General features: G+C 37.0%; 2 protein-coding genes across 2 annotated transcripts; both read left to right on the top strand.

The window, feature by feature from the left end:
- The first annotated feature begins 11,890 nt into the window (after positions 1–11,890).
- On the top strand, positions 11,891–13,825 carry LOC145130094 (uncharacterized). The gene is made up of 6 exons (XM_079064948.1): positions 11,891–12,116; positions 12,210–12,514; positions 12,608–12,822; positions 12,963–13,053; positions 13,188–13,430; positions 13,523–13,825. The coding sequence occupies exons 1-6, from the start codon at positions 11,891–11,893 to the stop codon at positions 13,823–13,825; spliced, it is 1,383 nt and encodes a 460-aa protein (XP_078921074.1).
- A 735-nt stretch (positions 13,826–14,560) lies between these two features.
- On the top strand, positions 14,561–15,232 carry LOC145130092 (secreted RxLR effector protein 161-like). The gene has a single exon (XM_079064947.1). The coding sequence runs from the start codon at positions 14,561–14,563 to the stop codon at positions 15,230–15,232; it is 672 nt and encodes a 223-aa protein (XP_078921073.1).
- The last annotated feature ends 709 nt before the right edge of the window (positions 15,233–15,941 follow it).

The raw sequence follows: 15,941 nt of genomic DNA, 5'->3' as shown, positions 1-15,941 counted from the left end.
TGAAATTACACTTTACACTTTGTTTAAGTCGTTGGTGGAGCGTGTGTGGTTAACCGGCACACTAACTTGGACTTAACAAGGTAGGTAAAGGGTGACTTAAGGTTTACCATAGCATCGGTGGAGCGTGTGTGGTTTACCGGCACATCGATTGAGTGATAAACCTTGAGGGTACCAAGTGATTTGCATGGTTACTTCACACCTCGTTTTGTGATCCTCGGTGTCCCAGTCACAAAACTTGGAGGGCACACTCGAGATTGAAACATGCCTTTGAAAAGTTCATTGAATCTCAAAAGAATCTAGGAATTTCTAAGAACCAATTAAAAACCTAATATTTATATTTCGTTTTTCATGGTGGAAATTGGTGAATCGTCATTCACCTACCTTTCAAATATGTTATAGCTTGGATTACGGCATACCTCTTCTAAGTTATAATATATTGTGATTGGATCCTAGCCTTAATATTACATTTGGGTGTTTTATTAAGGACTCTCTTAATATCTAAACTAGTCTTGTTCTCTTCTTTCAGATGTCTTCAAACAATGCTGCTTCTGGCTCTAATCCTAATGGCTCCTTTACCCTTATGAACTTGTGTGGGAAAGTCACTTTTGATGGATCCAACTTCAATGAATGGATCAGAAACATCAGGATGATTACCCGCTACGAGGACAAAGAATATGTCCTTGACAAGGAGCTTAAGGAGATTGATGAGACCACTGTAACTCCCCAGGAGATCGCTGACTTCCGGGCACATGAAAGGGATGCTACAAAAGTGGCATGCATCATGTTGGCCACCATGACAGCGGAACTCCAAAAGTCCTATGAGGACTTCTACCCTTTTGAAATGCACCAAGATCTGATGGAAAGATACCATCAAAGTGTACGACAAGAGAGGTATGAAATCATATGCTCTATCATAACAACCATGATGAAGGACGGGGAATCCGTCACGAGCCACATGCAGAAAATGCAAATGTATGTGGATCGGTTGCTGAAGCTTAATGTGAACTTCCCTGAGGAGCTTGCAATAGATATCATTTTGCACTCCTTACCATCGTGCTATGATCAATTCCGCATGACATATCACATGAATAAGGAAGAGGTCACACTCAGCAAACTTCAGGGACTCCTCAAGACCGCAGAAACAGGTCTTAAGGGTAAGTCGGTTGTTAACACTCCTACTCCAAACTCCGCCCCGGTTTTGGCAATCGGGAAAGGTAGAGGGAAGAAGAGGAAGAGCTCTTCGAAGGGTACCAAGGCTAGGACCCTTGATGGCTCTTCTTCAAGTGGAACCAAGAAAGGTTTTGTCACTCCTTCTTCTGACCCTAAAGAGGCTGAATGCTTCTATTGCCATGAAAAGTCACATTGGAAGCGGAACTGCCCAAAGTACCAGCAAGATGTGAAGGATGGGAAAGTTAAACCCAACCATGCAGGTATTTACACTATCTTATCTAATAACTCACCACATTCTAACTCTTGGGTCCTTGATACCGGTTGTGGTATTCATATCTGTTCTGATTTGCAGGGACTAAGAAGAAGTGAGAATGTGGAGCATGGAAGAATAAACTTAATCATGGGGAATAGGAAAGCTTTACCTGTCACCAAGATTGGAGTTTATACTTTATCGCTAAGTAGTGGGTTTAGTTTAGATTTGAATAAATGTTGTTATTCGCCAGAAATGGCAAGAAATATTATTTCCTTTCATGCATTGTATAAACAAGGTTTCACCTTTTCATTTGATAATGAAGTTGGTTCGATTAATGCTTTCTTTAATAATGTTCTTTATTTTAAAGCATTACCTTGTGATGGTGTGTATGAAACTGTATCTGTGGTTGATAACTTAGGAAATAATGTATTGTGTATTGATTCTGTTAATGATAATAACTTGGATAAAGCATCATTATGGCATTGTCGTCTTGGACATATAAGCAAGAAACGCATAGGCCAACTCCAAAAGGATGGAGTATTGGAGTCATTTGACCTAAAGTCAGATGATAGTTGCGAATCATGCTTACTTGGAAAAATGACAAAGTCACCCTTCACAGGTTCTTGTGAGAGGGGTGAAGGTTTGTTGGATCTTATACACACGGATGTGTGTGGGCCCTTCAAACATGCCACAAGGGATGCTAATCGTTATTATTTGACTTTTACTAATGATTACAGTAGATATGGATATGTCTACTTAATCAAGCATAAGTCAGAGACTTTTGAGAGGTTTAAAGAGTTTAAACAGGATGTCGAGAATCAATTGGGCAGGAACATTAAGATGCTTTGATCCGATCGAGGTGGTGAGTATCTTAGTTCAGAGTTCCTCGACTATCTTAGGGAATGTGGGATTGTCTCACAATTGACACCTCCCAGGACACCGCAGTTGAATGGTGTAACTGAGAGGCGTAATCGAACCTTGTTGGATATGGTTCGTTCCATGATGAGTCGAGCTTCGCTACCAATCTTATTTTGGGGGTATGCCTTAGAGACTGCTGCCCATATCCTTAATCTAGTTCCCACAAAGAAAGTTGCCAAAACTCCTCATGAGATGTGGACTGGTAAAGTACCCAAACTAGACCACATTAAGATTTGGGGTTGCGAGGCTTTCGTGAGACGCGAGACTCATGATAAGCTCGAACCTCGAAGTGAGAGGTGTATTTTCATCGGCTACCCACAGAAATCCTTTGGTTACCTCTTCTACAGACCTAGTGAGAATGTGGTCTTTGTAGCTAGGAGGGCGTTCTTTCAAGAGAGAGAGTTCATAAGCCAAGGAGACAGTGGGAGGCAAGTTGACCTTGAAGAAATTCAAGAGTCAAGTGGTGAAGGAACTTCAAACCCTAGCACTCAACTTGAGGAGGAAACTTCTGTTGAGCCAATTGACAAGTCTGTACCTCTGAGGCGTTCCACAAGGGTTAGGAATGCACCTGAGCATTACTATGGATTCCATATTACTGCGGAAGGTGATACACTTATCAGTGATGAGACGCTGATAGGTCTGGATGAACCTAACAGTTACGCGGAAGCCATGGCAGGCCCTGAGTCAGCCAAGTGGAAAGAGGCAATGGACAGCGAGATACAGTCCATGTATGACAATCAAGTTTGGAACTTGGTTGAGAATGTACCAGGTCGTAAGACTGTAGGGTGCAAATGGATCTTCAAGAAGAAGACCGACATGGATGGTAATGTACACACTTATAAGGCACGACTGGTTGCAAAGGGTTTCTCACAAACTCCGGGAGTTGATTATGATGAGACCTTTTCTCCAGTGGCCAAGATTAAGTCTATTAGGGTTCTGTTAGCCATAGCCGCATTTCATGACTATGAAATATGGCAAATGGATGTCAAAATCGCTTTCCTTAATGGAAAGTTGGCTGAGGATGTTTACATGAGTCAGCCAGAGGGTTTTGTCAACACAGAGTACCCTAATAGAGTGTGTAAGCTTGAGAAATCCATTTATGGGTTAAAGCAAGCACCTCGCAGATGGAATCTTTGCTTTGATGAGAAAGTCAAGGAATTTGGCTTTTCTAGGAGTGAAGATGAATCTTGTGTATATGTCAAGGATAGTGGGAGTATAGTTAGCTTTTTGGTATTGTATGTGGATGACATACTACTCATAGGAAATGACATCCCAACTCTGCAGGAAGTTAAGTCCTGGCTTGGGAAGTGTTTCTCTATGAAGGACCTAGGAGAAGCTGCCTATATTCTAGGGATAAGGATCTTGAGAGACCGGAGTAAAAGACTAATTGAACTTAGTCAGAGTACTTACTTGGATAAGGTGCTGAAGAGATTCGGCATGCAGGACTCCAAGAAAGGAGAGTTACCCATCCAGAGTAACGCCAGATTGAGTAAGACACAAAGCCCTAGTACTGAGGCTGAGATAGCAGAAATGAGTCGAATACCTTATGCTTCGGCTGTAGGATCGATCATGTATGCTATGACGTGTACTCGACCTGATGTAGCCTTTGCTTTGAGCATGGTTAGCAGGTATCAGGGGAACCCTGGCAAGGCACACTGGACCGCGGTAAAGAATATCCTCAAGTACCTACGGAGGACTAAGGACTGGGTCCTTACCCTCGGTGGGAGTGAAGACTTGAGAGTTGTAGGGTATAGTGATGCTAGCTTTCAGACTGATAGGGATAATTTCCGCTCTCAGTCAGGCTGGGTCTTTACCTTAAATGGAGGAGCAATTTCTTGGAAGAGTTCCAAGCAAGAGACAGTGGCTGATTCAACTTGCGAATCAGAGTATATAGCAGCTAGCGAGGCAGCAAAGGAGGCGATATGGCTGAAGAACTTCATTGGAGACCTTGAGTTGTACCAACTATTAAAAAGCCAATGGAAATTTTCTGTGATAGTGAAAGTGCAGTTGCCTTAGCCAAGGAACCAAGGGATCACGGGAGATCCAGACACATCGACAGAAAATACCATTTCATCAGACATCAAATAGAAGAAGGACTCCTCGTGGCAAAGAGGGTATCATCGGATGAGAATCCAGCAGATCCCCTCACGAAGGGACTGACTCGGGTTAAGCATCTCCAACATGCTCGGAGCATAGGGCTGAAGGATGATATTAGATTTAGTAGTTAGATAACCTTGAAATTTGTAAAGTGTAATTGACATTAGATGATGAATAAAAGGTGTTTTATTTATGAGTAAAGTGTTGCTATCTCTTGTCGATCGTTTACTATATTTCTTTTGCATGTTTTGACTTCCAGAATAATTATGTTTGGTATATCATATTATTCGAACCTCCACAGTCGGTCATATGTCGGAAGTAGGTATGAATCAAGACTGTCATGATTGGTTGCAGAGGTCTAAGTTGTTGGACATGGCTACAACACTCATGAGTGCTCATAAGTTCTGAGCATTGGACTCAACCCACGCTCACTGGAATCACTTCATGGAATTTATCTCGAGTGATCGTGAGACGGTAATATCATATAAGTCTTCAAACCTAGAGATATGATTTGTTACTTATGAGTTGGTTATGCATTGATTGTACGTTAACGCATTGGTAACTCGATGTTATAAAACATGCTTTTGTGTATAATCCAATGAGTGGTAGAACAAACATATGAGTCGAAGTTTATCTGTTCCTTCTTGGATTAGAAGCTGATATCTGGGCCCCTCAATGATTTTGTTTTGACCTATGTACCGGGCCCGGTCAGAACTAAGTTGATGTGTTCAATTAAGTTCTTTGTCAAACAAATCGGAAAGCGGGAAACAAACTGCTGGACAATAAGTAAGACATTGTTCCATGTATTTGTCCGGCTGATATCTAGAACAGAGGATTATATGATCACTTATCTGAAATGGCGTATCATCATCTTCTCAGTTCCGAGAAACCTTGAAAAGAGCTACGATTGCTGATCGGTTCCTGAAGTCATACTTGCAGTTATAGTTATTAGACTTATCCAAGTGGGAGACTGTTGGATAAGGTGTCTAAGTCCATAACTATTTCTGGTATGTACTTGACCCGACCCGGCATGGTCTATTTGGGTTGCATGGCATCATGCATTTGGATAGACTAAATGAGAGAAATAACACTTGTGGTTTATTAATATATTATAAGTTCTAATATATTAATAGTATTATTTAATTAGTATTGATCAAGAATTAATCTAGGATTAATTAAGTGATCAAAAGATGACTAATTAAATATATGGGTTGATCATGTAAATCATCCATAACTTGTATAGTGGGCTAAAAGGCTCCATGGATAATCAAGTTGGGTTAAACCCATTGAATGCTCCATGGAGGCTCCATGGGAGTTACAAACCCATGGGTCATGGAAATGAAGAGTCATGCCACATTAGGGTTTACATGGTGTAACCCTAGATGTGACACACTATATAAGCAACATGTTCTCCACCAAAATCGGCGACAATAAGAAACAAGAGGGCTAGGCCGATTTTAGAAGTGTGTATTCTCTCTAAAGTCATTCCAAAAGCATTTGGTGTTGTGTGAAGCATTTGAGGCATCACACTTGGGGTGCTAGGCTCACAAGGTTTCAAGGATCATAAGCAACAACAAGGTAAGTTATTCTATCTTTCATGCAAGTTAAAATTTGTTCCCCATGTATGCTAGATAGGAATATAACCTTGGAATTCAACTTTGCATGATAATTAGACAAACATAGATCCAAGGTTATTAGGGTTGCATGTACACTTAGGAAGTGTTAGAATGCTCAAAACCCATCACAATTAAGATCGATTGTCAGAAGTGTTTGTCTTGATAAGAAACCGCACTAACTCTTGAATATTTCTTTGTCGAGTAATGGTTCTTGACAAAGAGAATCTTATATGTCAAGAGGTCAGTGGGAGTCTTAAAGATCTTGAATAGTTTCAAGAACTAATCAAGAGTAACCCTGTTATTAATCACTAGCACACGACTTGAAGTTTGTAACCTATCGTGTTGACATATTTTATTTTTGTGCCTATTCCAGTTAAAGTTGACTATGCATGTGAGTTCTATGAGTAATCAATTGTTTGCATAACAACTTGGAAGCAATGGTAGGCCCTCGTGCTGCCAGGTGGCAAGAAATTAAGATTGAACAAGTTCAGTGCATATGAGTTTGGATTTGTCACTGACCTTGTCTTGTGATTATGGTTATGACAAATTCACATGGATAGGAACATACACACCATAAAATCTAAGTGTCATAAGATTTATCTCCAATTCATGAAAATGATTGTGAGGAAACGCTTTCACTAAGTAGATTTTAAGGAGATAGAAATTGTGATATTTGCATTCTCAAATTCGATTTTGATTACGACATCCCTCTTCATAGTTCGAATTGTGAGAAATGGCAAAAGGTCTAAACATTTGAGACTTATTGCTGTAAGTTCTAAAATAGTTTAGACACACATGTGAGCTATCTAAGGAAAGGTGTATGAATTTGAGAAGCCTAGATAAAGTCTTATCGAAGCATCTGGTATCAGAAATCTGAACTTTGGTAAGAAAGTCAACAAGTATTGATTTCTAGAATTCCAACTTATTTCTGGGTACATGTCAAAGCTAGTGGGAGCATAAGTGTTATGCTAGTAAGATAATAATTATTATGCTAGTGGGAGCATAATTATTATGGTAAGTGTTTCGAGTTAGCAATGTTAATTATAGAAAACAAAAGTTTCAATTCGCAAAGTTCCAGGGTTTGAAAAGTTGTTTTGCTATAATTAAGGGAGAGGAACTTAGACTTCATTTCAATTCTAAAAGTTTAGATTGAGATTTAAATCAAATTTAGTCAAGGACATATATGAATGTTATGTTGAAAAGATTCGACATAAGGAAATTCTATATATGGAAATGTTATAGCAAGAGACTGGTAAAGTATCAGGTCTGTATGTAAGACATTATGAATCATGTCCTATATGCTTCAGATATAGGATCGATTGCATATGCTATAATATTCTCCTGTTCTAATTTTCCAAATGCCTAGGGCATTAAGAGGGAAAAAGGACTAGAACCGGATATGACTAGAGTTATTAAACAACTGTCAAGGACGATCTGAGGTTTACCAAGGATTGGTTGCTTGTGGATAGTTGGAAGTATAGGAATGGACGAACCATATTGATATAATTCTGAATAGATAGGATTCTATTAAGAATGGATAGTCATATGGCAGTTATGGATAGGTTTCCATAATGGGAGTTGGATATCAAGAATCTATGAGTAAGTTAGAAACTTTTATGCAAGAAGGATGTTCAAAGGAATGTGCTTTGAATATGAGACTTCGTATCTATGGAATTTTCTTGTAACAATCTCCAATGGAAAGTTTTGTAATTGACATAGTCTCTATGACTTGTACATAGTCATTACAAAAGGATCATTGCATATAAGCTTAGAATCTAACAGATTACAGTAAGTGGCAAGGACTTGGTATTCTTACACTTACGATAAGGGTTTGGAATTGTGAAATGAGTGTCATTGGAAATGTTTACAATTGAACTATTTCATAAAGTAAGGACCATAGGTAAACATAGTGTGCATGCTTGGAGCATGGGATGACTATTGTTTCAATTCAAGTATTAAGTTGATTAAATCGAAACATTATACAATGAATAATGTGTAATCAATATGGTGATTAAATAAAATGTGTTTTATTTATATTCAAAAGTTTTGAGACCATATTGGATTCGATTACTCTTGTGTTTCACTTTGCATGTTTTGACTTCCCGAATAACTAGGTTATTCAAACTATCCACAGTCGATCATACTTTGGAAGTAGGTATTGAAGCTAGACTATCATGAATGGGTATGTAGATTGTCTAAAGGCGTTTAGACATAGCACAAGTTTGTTACAGTGTTCATGAGTACTCCTGTAATAAGATTTGAGTATTGGATTAAACCCACGCTCATTTGAATCACTTCATGGATTTTATCACGAGTGATTGTGAGACGATAATATCTTATATTCTTGAAACAAAGACATGTGAGTTATAGTTTACAAGTCAGTTGCACATTGATATATGTAAATGCACCAGTAACTTGGTGTTATAAAACATATTGTTGTGTGTGATTTGATGAGTAAGTACAAGCAAGCATTTGAGTCGAAGTTTATCCATTCCTTTTACCCAATGTGGGATAAAAGCGATATCTGTGGGCCCCTCGATGATTTAGTGATGACAACCTTAAGTGCTTGGCCAAGTCTGGACTGATTTGATTTGTTCAATTTGTCGGTCGTCATAAATCGGAAATCGAGAAACAACACATGAACAGAGAGAATGATTATAATCCATGTCTCAGTTCATACAATATCTAGAATTGAGGAATATATGATCCCTTATCTAATGGAAGCGTCGTTGACTAGGTCAGAGTTCGAGAACGACTTTTGAGAGCTACGATTGCTAGTCGGGATTTTGGAGTTGTACTTGCAATAATAGTTATTAGACGTATCCAAGTGGGAGACTGTTGGATTAGGTGTCTAAGCCCATAACTATAATTGGTATGTACTCAACCCGAGAGTAGCATGGTCCGTTTGGGTTGCCTTCACCAGAACAATTTGACAGGAAGGATATTTTAGAAAGAGGTTATTTATTATTTATTAATATATTACAAGTATAATATATTAATTGTGAAATCATAATATTTAATTAGTATTGATCAAGAATTAATTTGGAATTAATTTAGTGATCAAAATAGACTAATTAAATTAACGGGGACTGATTATGTAAACTAGTGATATATATATATATATATATATATATATATATATATATATATATATATATATATATATATATATATATATATATATATATATATAAAGTGTTTGGGCTATTGATCCATGATGGGCTAAGTTTTATGTAAGTATCCATGAAGAGGTAGCCCACATGAGATATGGATCATAACCTAAGTGTATGGATTAAGGTTTACCCATGACTCTTGGAATCCTACACTATGTTAATGTTACCCCCTAGCCAAAATGACCACCTAATGAGTTCTAAGAGAACCCTAGCCGATTTTGGTGGTGCTTAACCTCTCTCTCAAAGTCCTCCTTTGTTCATGGTGTTTGTGAACCATTTGAGGCATCACACTTAAGGTGCTAAGCTCTTGAAAGGCCAAGAACTACAAACTACATCAAGAGGTATTCATATAACTTGATTTTATATGGTATATCCTCTATTGTGTGCTAGTTGGGATGTATGCTTTGGAAAACTCAAATTGCATGTATAAGTAGAGAAAACATAGATCCAAAGCATCTAGGGTTGCATGTGCACCATAGGAGTGTTATAGTGCTTAAAACCCAACAGTTGGATGATTCGGGTTATGACTGTTGTCATGGCAAAAATCACTTTGCAAAGGAATGCATGCTAAGGAAGTAGAATGAGAAGAAAGAAAAGTAGAAAGACGGAGCGTATTATGTTAAGAAGATAGAAGAACTCAGAAAGAAAAGTGTAGCGAATGCAAAACCAGTGTTTATAGTGCAAGAGGAAAGTGATAACGGTAGAGTTGAAGTGTGGTCTACAGGCTTTGAGGATGATGAGGTGAGGAAACCCACCCATGGCGGGTGCTTTGTGGTGAAGTCAGCATAGCAAGGCTATGAAGGAAAATGTTTGATGGTTTAGAACGGCTGTTCGGTACCAAGAGGATATGCAACTGATGGTGGAAAGGATTCAGAGAGCTGCTTTGATGCGAAGACAGTCTCGGAGCAAGTGAAGGAGTGCGAGAAGGTGGTTAACAAGGTACATTCTATTGTCAAATCTCTTAATATTTCTACATCCCGTTATGATTTTGAATTAAATGACATACGATATACTATTTCTAATTTTAGTGATAGTTTAAAAAGAACTTGTCTCAGTAATTCTAATATGAATGATCAACTTAACAGGTAACATTTAAGAGTGAAGAGAGAAGATTAAGAATAGAGGCCTTGGAACTAGAGCTTACTAAATCAAGAGATGATATTATTTACCTTAAAGGAGATAGTATTGCACTTTTGAAACAGAGGAATATTTTTTGTTTGATTGTTAAGCGTTTATATTTTAATATTACTCAGTTGCATTTGGATTGTGAAATAGGGAGAGGTTTGCATAAAATGATTTTACCCTTTCTTGAGTTGAAAGAGGATGAAATCGATGTTGAATGCTATACATGAGAATCGATTGTTTCTTCAGATGACGTTTCTGATTCTTATAGGATTGGACTTGAGAAAATAGAAGAATATATTTGGTCCAAAGAACATAGAAATATGTTGAAAGAAATGTTAAATGAAAAGGATAAAGAAGAAATCAATTAACTTCTATGCGGAAATATGACTTATTATGCAAAATGTTGAATTCGGAAAATACTCAAGATTCTGAGAATATTTTTGAATTCGATGAAAGCGAAATGAGTGAAATATTTTTAGAGGACGAAATTGATTGTTCTGATTTTGTAAAAAATTGTAATGAACCAAAGAAAATTTTGATTTCAGAAAACTCAATCGAATTTGTTCGAATTGTAGAAAATAAAGGTTCAAATGTTTTGAAAGAAAAAGAAATAGTTTTTCCAAAAGTTCAAACAGTTCTGAATCAAGTTTTTGTAAAGAAACGACTGAAAAAAAATGATACATCTGAATTACCGTCCCTGGTTGCTGATGATAACGCGAACGGATGTGATGAATTATTCTAGTCAAAGCCAATAGATAATGCGAATGAAACAAAAGGTCTTTCAGAAATGACCTCTTGGAAAACAAAAGGGAAATACGTTTCAGAACCTTTGAATCGTGTGGATCTTTGTTACGTTAAGGCCGAACCAAGTAGGACAAAAGATGTTTCAAGTGAAACCTCTTCAGAACAAAATGAAACGCTAGTCAGAAAAGAAAAACCAAAAGCTAACATTCATAAATCTGCTGAAGAATTAATTGCAAAGAAAAGGGAGTTGAATGCTAGATATAGAAAGAATTTAAAAGAAAGAAAGCGTTTTTGGAAGAAAATGAATTCCAATCAAAGTTCTGTCAACTCAGCATAGTCTTCTAATCAACATAAAGATTCGTCTCAAATTCTAAAACCAAAATCAAAGTTTTCAAAACCTCTCACCAAAACAAAAGTTTTTAAGGTTGAATACAAAATTGCTTCAGAACCAAAGATTACTCTCAAAACATACGAAGCAAATTTGAAAAATGAGGAAAAAGACTTTTCAAAAAGAATAGCACCAAAAATCAAGGAATATATTCAACAAAAATCCAATTTTGTTGAAGTTAATCTTTATGACAAAAAGGTTGAAGTTTTCAAAATGGAAAAAGGGATGAATCTTACTTTGAAAAGAAAATCTTTTGGGTTGACAAAACTAAGATTTTTCTTGTGCAAAGAAGTTCTCACAAGGACTCAAAATGGTTTGGGTTCCTAAAACTCTCTATATTTTGCAGGTTATGCGTGACGAATAATATGATTCTGAATGGTACATCGATAGCGGTTGTTCTCGTCACATGACTGGAAAGAAAGAAGAGCTAAGAGAGTTTCGAACCTTAAAGGATGGCGGAAGAGTGAAGTATGGAAAAAACGCTACTGGAGAGATAAAAGGATATGGAATGATTACGAATGGAGAATTCTCAATTCGGAAGGTAGCATATGTTGAAGGATTACAACACAATCTGATTAGTGTTTCACAATTGGTTGTTGGTACAGGTCTAAAGGTATCTTTTGATGAAGAAGGTTCATAGATCATAGAGAAGAAATATAAAGCTATTCTTCTAAAGTCAAAAAGGAAGGGAGAGATGTATCCTCTGAATTTGAATCCAATTAAAGGGATACCATCTATTTTCTTGCTTACGAAAGCATATTCGGATGATAGTTGGCTATGGCACAGAAGGCTTTCCCATCTGAACTTCAAGGATATTAACAAGCTCGTCATTAGTGCTCTTGTACGTGGTCTACCTCTTCTGAAATTCGACAAGGAACACTTGTGTGCTGTTTGTGAGCTCGGAAAACAAAGCAGAAAGAGTCACTCATCTATCATAAATGCCAAAATCATTGAGCCACTGGAACTATTGCATATGGATATTTATGGTCCATCAGCCATCGAAAGTATTGGTAGTAACAAATATATTTTGGTTATTGTTGATGATTTTTCTAGATTTACCTGGGTTTTCTTTCTTAGACAAAAATCTGATGCAACTTAGAAGCTGATAGATTTCATCAAGCAGGTTGAGCTTCAATTACGAAAGCATGTTCGGAAAATTTACAGTGATAACAATTCTGAATTCAAAAATCATGTGTTTGAAGAATTCTTGACCGACAAAGGGATTTCTCACAATTTCTCTTCGCCTTACACTCCACAGCAGAACAGTGTAGTTGACAGACGAAACCGCTCTCTCTGTGAAGCTGCAAGAACAATGCTATCAGTTGCAAATCTTCCCTTGTACTTCTAGGCTAATGCCATTGCCACGCTTGTTTTACTCAGAACTGTTCTTACATCAACAAAAGATTTATGATTACTCCATATGAAATTCTTAACAATCAGAAACCTAACGTTAAATTCTTTCATGTGTTTGGTTCCAGGTGCTTTATATTCAATTCCAAAGAAAATAGGAACAAATTCGACGCGAAAGCTGACGAAGGAATTTTTCTGGGGTATTCCTTGACATCAAAGGCATATAGGGTTCTGAACAAAAAGTCAAAGAGGATTGAGGAAACCTACTACGTCACATTTGATGACAATTATATGAAGAAATATCAAAAAGAAGATTGTCAATCTGAGGAAATTTTTCCATCAACAAATTCAAGATTGTTGAATCTGACAAAGCTATTTCCTTAGAATCAAACGCAAAAGACAATCAAGAAGATGAATTGATCAAGATTGTTTACGAAGCTGCCAAAAATGCAAAGATTCCTCCTGAGCAACCAATTTTGAATGACCCTCAACCAAAATCTTTTGCTTCTCCATTCGAGGGGAAGAGTTCCACTCAGAACTTCAATGCCAATATTCCTCTCCAGGGGGAGAATCCAATTCCGAATGAAGGGTCCCATGCAAACTTCCAAGGGGGAATGAAAATAATGACTTGGATGTACAATCGGAATTTGAAGAAGTTTATGCTGAAATTGATCTTGCCTATGATCAGAACTATCCTCCAATGTCTAAATGGACCAAAGATCATCCACAATCTCAAGTGATCGGAGACTCATCTTCAGGCGTTCTTACTCGTGCTAAACAAAAAGCGAAAGAAACTGCATTATTTTCTAAATTGGAATTTTGCATGTTCAATTCTTTTATTTCTAATATTGAGCCTAAAACTGTTAAAATTGCTCTTGATCATGCACATTGGGTTCAAGAAATGCAGGAAGAACTCAATGAATTTGAGGAAAATAAAGGATGGAGATTGGTTCCCACTTTGAATGATGCATTTGTAGTTGGAATGAAATAGGTGTTCCGGAATAAGATGGATAAAGAAGGAAACGTAATTCGCAACAAGGCAAGGTTGGTCGTTAAAGGATACTGTCAAAAAGAAAGAATCGACTATGAAGAGACATTCGCACCGGTGGCTACACTGAAATCAGTTTGTATTTTTCTCGCTTATGCAACTCACAAAAACATTGATTTATATCAAATGGATGTGAAGTGTGAATTTCTGAACGAAGAACTCGAAGAAACTGTCTATGTTAAACAACCACCAGGTTTTGTGAACGAAATATTTCCGAATCATTGCTATGTTCTGGATAAAGCAGTATATGGTCTTAAAAAAGCACCAATGGCATGGTATGAAACTTTAACTCGTTTCCTTAAGCAATCTAAATTTAAACAAGGTACTGTTGATCCCACATTCTTTCGTAAGAAAGAGGGTAACCATTTAATGATTGTTCAGGTTTACGTTGATGACATTATTTTTGGATCAACTAATCCCAGCTTAACAGCTGAATTCCGAAAACTAATGGAAACTAAATTTGAAATGAGTTATATGGGTAAAATTTATTTTTTCCTTAGCTTAAATATAAGACAGAGTTCAGATGGTATGTTCATCATTCAAGAAGCCTTCACTAAGACTTTATTGGCGAAATTTGGAATGGTGGGTGATTCTAAAGTCAAAGTTCCAATGGCATTTGGAACGAAACTCACTCGTTCTCTTGATAAAGCAACTGTTGATATCACTTTATATCGATAAATGATTGGGTCTCTGTTGTATTTAACTTCCATTCGTCCTGACATTATGTTTGTTGTGTGTTACTGTGCTCGATTTCAAGCCAATCCTCGAGAACCTCATATGTTGGCAGTTAAGAATATCTTTCGGTATATGAAGCGGACTACTTCTCTTGGTCTATGGTATCCATCGGATTCTGGATTCTTTGTGCAAGCATATTCCGATGCTGACCTAGGTGGATGTGGACTTGATCGGAAAAGTACTTCTGGGGGATGTGAGTTTCTGGATGGAAAGCTTGTTAGTTGGCAATCTAAGAAGCAGACATGTGTATCCTTATCGAATGTTGAAGCTGAATACATTGCAACAGTATCTTGTACATCCCAAGAAGTGTGGATTCAGAATCAGCTTAGAGATTATGGAATTAACATGAAGAGAATACCTCTGTATTGTGATTCCGAAAGTGCTATAAGAATTTGCTACAATCCATTGCAACACTCCAAGACAAAGCATATAGCACTTAGATATCACTTCATAAAGGATCATGTCGAGGATGGGAACGTCGAAGTTCATTTTGTGAGATCCTCAGATCAGCTGGTTGATATATTCACAAAGGCCCTACCTGGAACATCATTCAATCGTATTTTACAAGGGTTAGGAATGATTGAAGTTGACTTAGTTCCAAAACCATCTTCTTAATTGCCAAGGTTACTATTCATGTTCTTAATGGTTCCGAGCTTCGGAATGTTTCGGAATTCACTGTTCACATTCCGAATGGTTCTAAGCTTCGAAATGTTTCAGAACTCACTGTTCACATTCTAATTGGTTCCGAGCTTCGGAATGCTTCGGATGCTACTGTGCATCCTCGTTTCGGAACGTTGTATATCCTTTGTAAATTAAATCTCTTCCGACTGATTCCAAGCTTCGGAATGATTCGGAAGTCACTGCTAATTTATGTTTCTGTTTTTCATTTTTTTTTCAGAACATCAAAAATATCAAAAATATTTTTCTTTTATTTCTGTTTTTCAATTTTTTCAGAACATAAAAATATCAAAAATATTTTTCTTTTATTTCTGTTTTTCATTTTTTTTAGAACATCAAAAATATCAAAAATATTTTTCCTTTTCTACTTTTTATTTTATTTAGAAAATTTTAAAAATTCAAAAATATATTATCTGTTTCTGTATTTTCTTTTGAAAAATCAAAAACGCCAAAAACAAAACATATTATGTTCAAGGAATTGACATTCTTTTCTCAGGTTAATTTTCTCCATTATTTTAATTTAGAACGAAGGGGCAGGTATGATTCTGAAACTATATACTAGCTAATTGTCCCAAGCCTCTTAGACTCTATGTTCGAAGTCTTAATGAAACTTTCATTTTGATCATTTCTTCCCAATCAGGATATT

Source organism: Lactuca virosa, chromosome 8 (genome assembly GCF_052849685.1).
Source record: "Lactuca virosa cultivar CGN04683 chromosome 8, Lactuca_virosa_CGN04683_v6, whole genome shotgun sequence".
Lineage (NCBI taxonomy): Eukaryota > Viridiplantae > Streptophyta > Magnoliopsida > Asterales > Asteraceae > Lactuca > Lactuca virosa.
The sequence above is the reverse complement of the archived record's forward strand: the minus strand, read 5'-3'. Positions and strand labels throughout refer to the sequence as shown.